General features: G+C 37.8%; 1 protein-coding gene across 1 annotated transcript in view; it reads left to right on the top strand.

Moving 5' to 3' along the window:
• Nucleotides 1-5,053, top strand: part of LOC112159049 (cadherin-4) — a gene marked incomplete in the record, with an annotated part of 327,458 nt that overhangs the window by 135,278 nt on the left and 187,127 nt on the right. The window contains 1 exon segment of the mRNA XM_024292864.2: nucleotides 1,364-1,387. Coding sequence (XP_024148632.1) covers nucleotides 1,364-1,387 — 24 coding nt within the window.

The raw sequence follows: 5,053 nt of genomic DNA, 5'->3' as shown, positions 1-5,053 counted from the left end.
TCAGTGATTGACAGACAGAGTTATTATTCGGAAAAAGCTCATCATGAAATAAATACGTCGTTCTGAAAAACAGCATTGTGAAATAAAAAGGACACTTTGTAAAACAGTAATTTTGAAATACAAGCTTTTACAAAAAAAAACCTCGCATGATTATAATAATATCCAACATGAAAAAAAATTATTATGATATATATTTTTATTATGAAATGTTTTTAACATAAAAATTATGTTTTAAAGTAAAAATGAATTATATTTCATAATAAAATGGTCCATTTAAATTTTAATGAAATGTATTTCATAATAAAATGGTCAATTATTTATTGAAAAGACTTTTATTGGAGTGTTGCTTGATTAAATAATGTTGTATTTATTTATTTAATTAAGAACAGTTTGGGCTTCCATAGGAAATAGTCTGCTCCCTTTCTCAACCAGGAAATAGTTGCTCCCTTTCTCCTGCCTCTTCTCAATATCCCGTCTGCTTGCGCCATTTTCGGATACGTTCAGGATCCACCGCAACATGTCGTCCAGATCCCTCACCAGAATATTCTTTCGTTTATGTCGACACACAAAGTTTAAATTAGTTCATTTTTCATGGTATAGCCCCTTTACAAAAAAAAAAGAAAAAAGACACCGTCCAACACAGCTAAACATTGAGCCGTGTTAGAATGTTCAAAAGACGTGTAACTTTCAATACTGTTTGTAACATGTTAATAATAGGCCAGAAATACTACACGTTAGCAATGGTATCACATTCACAACACTAAACTTTTGCAAATTGTAAACAGACTGACATTTTGACGGAGCGCTGTGTACCTTCCATCGCTTTGACATCAGTAAACACAATTAATCCATGTATTAGGCACTCCAAAGTATAAGGTGCACTGCTGTAATTTAAGTCTTCAAGTGTGCCTGAAAGTGCAAAAAATATGGTAATCTAAATAATAATAAATCACTTTTGTATTATACCTCCCTTTACTTTGCCTCAGTGGTGTTTATTTCTAACTAATGTAAAAGTTCACAAAATAATAATAACTCAGTAAATAAAAAATCTGTGGTTTTAGTGCCAAGAGACCCTTCTAAGCTCAAGGTTCTCTTTAACATGTCTCCTTGAAAGCTTTTTTTTTTTTCTCACCTATTCGGTCTTAAGGGAAAATGTTTGCTTTGCATATTTGTAATAGCTTTCTTTTACATTAAATACACCCATTAGTTTGATTCATGCTGCCTTTACATAGTACCCTCTGAGTTGGCTGTTTCCTTCTAAACACATTGTCCTAATTAATACCATTTCCTGCATTTTATGTGAGTGCAAGCCTTTTATCGCCTTCCTTCAATTTGTTCTTTCTGTGTTTTGTTTTTCTTACAGGTGCAACGTTAGCGTCACAAACAGGTAAGACAGCATCCGGTCCATCACCTGTACTTTTCTGATGGGGTGACATGTGTCTCTGCCGCTGTGTGTGACCTGTGTGCGCTCTCAGTCTTTGTTAATGAGATGAAAGGCATTTCGGGGAATTGTTGATGTTGATTCAAAATTGTCAGTCTGTGTTTCTGCTGCGGAACAATTTATTTGATTACAAAGTCAATCACTCACACCCGCTGATGCTAAATTATCCTGCAATGACAGGAAGCTCCCAGTATGTGTTTATAGCATGCATGTCTAAATGTTTGGACTAATCACAACTCTGTTAAGACACCTCCCCTGCTTTGCGTGTTGTGAGGGAAGGTTGAGGGGGAAGGTTTTAGATTGTTGATCATCAGGAAGAGACAGAAAGTGCAACCATTCTTAGGGGACGTCCATGCAGTCTGTTTTGATTTTGTATGATGATGGGGTGAGACAGTCAAATTGTCTTAACATTGCTGTTTTTTTATTTTTCTTTTCTAAATGGCAGCCAGTAGGAGGATGCATAGCCCTTGCCCTTGACTCTAGTTACAGAAACCGCAGTAATGTCAGAGGGCGTGTCTTGGTCTATGATTGCAAAGTAGAGGCATACAATCAAGCAAGATAAATTCCTACTGATTTTCTCTAAACTTTTCCTACAGTCTATCTGAGGTTGTTAAACCTTGTGTCTTGCTTTCTATCAACTCCACTGAAGGCCAAAATATTTTCCCGACCATCTAAATTAGGTATAACATTTGAGAGAAAATAAATGTGCCTTTTAAAACTTTCGCTTCTTCGTATCCGTAGAAGTTGCTAATGTGACAAAGTGCATCTGTTTGACAGGTTATACACTAGTACACACCTCGGAAAAGCAATGCATGTAATGACCGTGAGTTGTACAGTGCTGTCACACTGCCATATAAAAGTAAGTGATGCCAGTTGCCTAAGCCTCACTCTGATGAATGCTCAGGGCGAGCTGAGGCTGACACGGTGTACATCATACCTCCACAGCTGCAGTGTTACACATTTCTCAGTGAAAGGCAGAATGCATGGCTAGGGTATCTCTGGCGATGAACGCTCTCTTCTTTGTCTGCGTTCCAGATGATGCTCTGTGTACAAGAATGTCTCTCTTGCTTTGGCAAACCTGCTGAAACCTTCGTTGTGTTTTGATCAAATGCTATGTGATAGCCATATTCATTGCTATCTATGGTATTTTGACGCTACTGTAGAGCTGCGTTGCCTTCAGGCAAAGATATTGTAAAATAAAGGATTTGTGTGTGTTGTGAGACTACCACGTACTTGGTCTTCAGCATGAAAGATGGCGCAAAGAAGACATTTTATGTTTGCTTGTTACCTTCAAGCAACAATCTCAAAGAAAACCGTATTCAGCACAGCTGTACTCAATTTTTTTTTGGTCTTTTAATTAGCGATACCACCTGCTGCCTGATACCCTTTCTGGTGCTTGTTCAGAATAGGAAACAGACATAGGTGTTGGGCCCATCCAATTCTGAACTCCTTGCAAATTGGGGTCAGTAACCAAAGCAACAGTCTCAAAGTTCAAACTTCGTCTTGCTTTTTGTTGATTTGGTAAATGGCGTATACTTGTATGGTGCTGCCTACCTTCCTTCGAAGGCCCAAAGCATTTTACAGTCACAGATCCATTCACCCATTCACACACACATTCACACACTGGTGGCGGCTCTGCTGCCGAACACTGGTGCCAACCTTCTACCAGAGGCAATTTGGGGTTAGGTGTCTTGCCCAAGGACACTTTGACACATGGACGGGTAAGGTGGGAACCAAACCTGCAATCTTCCAAACAAGGGTCGACTGCCCTACCTCTGCACCACGGCCACCCCTAAGTCTGCTGTATTTCTATTTAGTGACGTTGCATCCCATGCCCTGCTTTTTTTGCTCCAGACACTTGTTAAAATTGTGTCCTCCAGGGCTGAGTTTCAGCATTGCAAGATTCCAGGTCATTGGTTGACCTTTGAAGTCCCAAAGGGCTTTAAAGTCACGGCCCCATTACACCATACAAACACTCATGTGCACAGGGATGTACATTCCGCTGTCTAATGTTGGTGCCAACTTATGATCACCCTGAGTAATGTGAGGTTTCGCGGTTTCCCCAATGACACTTCGTTGCAGAGGTGGCTAAAGCAAATACAGAACCTTCTGATACCTCTGCACCATGTCCACCTGTAGTCCCTAATAGTCTAGAGAATGCAACTGTTATGTGTATGTTTTCTCCAATACTACCAAAAGAAATGAGTAACTTTGGCTCCGTGTTTTTCCACAATGGCTTGATAACAAACCTAGATATTACCAGGTTGTAACCCTCTGGTTTCACCGGTTGATTGAAAGCTAGAAAATCAAGACCCAGCAGACTAACTTTCTCTTAGTCTCTTCATTGGTTCAATATGACACAACCAGGGTTGCCACACACGGGTAGACATAATCAAAGCTTGTGGCTGATAAAACAAGCTAAATTGTAAAGTAATTGGTTGAACTGAGGCACATCATGTAATGGAGTGATACTGTAAAAAATAAAGGCAGTGTTTGTGACTAAAGACAGCTGTCATTGGAAAATACACCCAGGTTGCGTCCCGCAATTCATTATTCTTTTGCTTGTTCAAAACTTAGGACCAATCTTTCACTAGTTTGCTCTCAACTAAAGATTTCTATTATGCTTCATGCGAGCATCTCTGGTTTATAATTCCTCAGTTTTTGTTATTTTTTTTGTTTGTTTTTGTGCACTAACCATAATGAACTTCTAAGGTTCATTCACCAAAACTTAATATGTTCAATGCATTTTATACAAATACAATGCAGCTTTTTAAACAACTTTTTTTTTATGAAACAAAACCACTGATACTCCACTAATGTGGAACTGAGATAATTTGCCGTTAAAAAAGCTGTTTAAAAAATATCTTCAGCTGTGTGAACAGATCCAACTTGTGTTTGTCTTGGAGAACTTATGAAACCATAAACCTCTTGAAAAAGAAGACAGATTTTTAAAATGTTTTTCACATTTTATGGAGTGAAAGCAAAATAAAGATTCAGAATGTGGCGCTACGCTTCTGCGACAATACCACACGGAGGGCTAATTAGCTGGTGCGGTACATAAGACGGAATAGTCTTATGGTTTTCTTGACATTTTTAAAGTTTGTAATGAAAGTAAATGGTTAAACCAAAAGTAATGACATAAAAAGTTTACATGTTGTGATCAATCGCTGATTGAGCTAAACGTTAGCCTTCCGTTTCTTGATCTGCTTATATTTTATGTATATAAATATGAAAAAGAGTTGATTGCTTTAAAAATGTAGATGGCTACATCATTGCCCTGTTTTTATTTAAAGAAAAATTAATAATTGCACAATTATATATTTCTGAAAATCTGTTGGTGATATTTTCTTTTAATCTTTGAAGAACTTTATAAAGATTTCCTGTCAGGCAAAACTTGCAACTTGTGTTATTCCATTCTTTCACAAATATTTAGTTCCCCATGGTAAACTTTAATGGCTTCTTTGTTTTGTAAACTAGGTCTAGTCCCTGGGCTTTAAACTGAGACTCACTTAGAGAAGAAGTAGCCTGTAAAACAAAAAAAAATAAAAATACAAAAATTGACAATAACTCCCAACCAATGTTCCCTCTAAGCTGCGCACGTGCGCAATTGCG

This window comes from Oryzias melastigma, linkage group LG7 (assembly GCF_002922805.2).
Source record: "Oryzias melastigma strain HK-1 linkage group LG7, ASM292280v2, whole genome shotgun sequence".
Taxonomy (NCBI): domain Eukaryota; kingdom Metazoa; phylum Chordata; class Actinopteri; order Beloniformes; family Adrianichthyidae; genus Oryzias; species Oryzias melastigma.
This window is presented reverse-complemented; position numbering and strand designations above follow the sequence as displayed.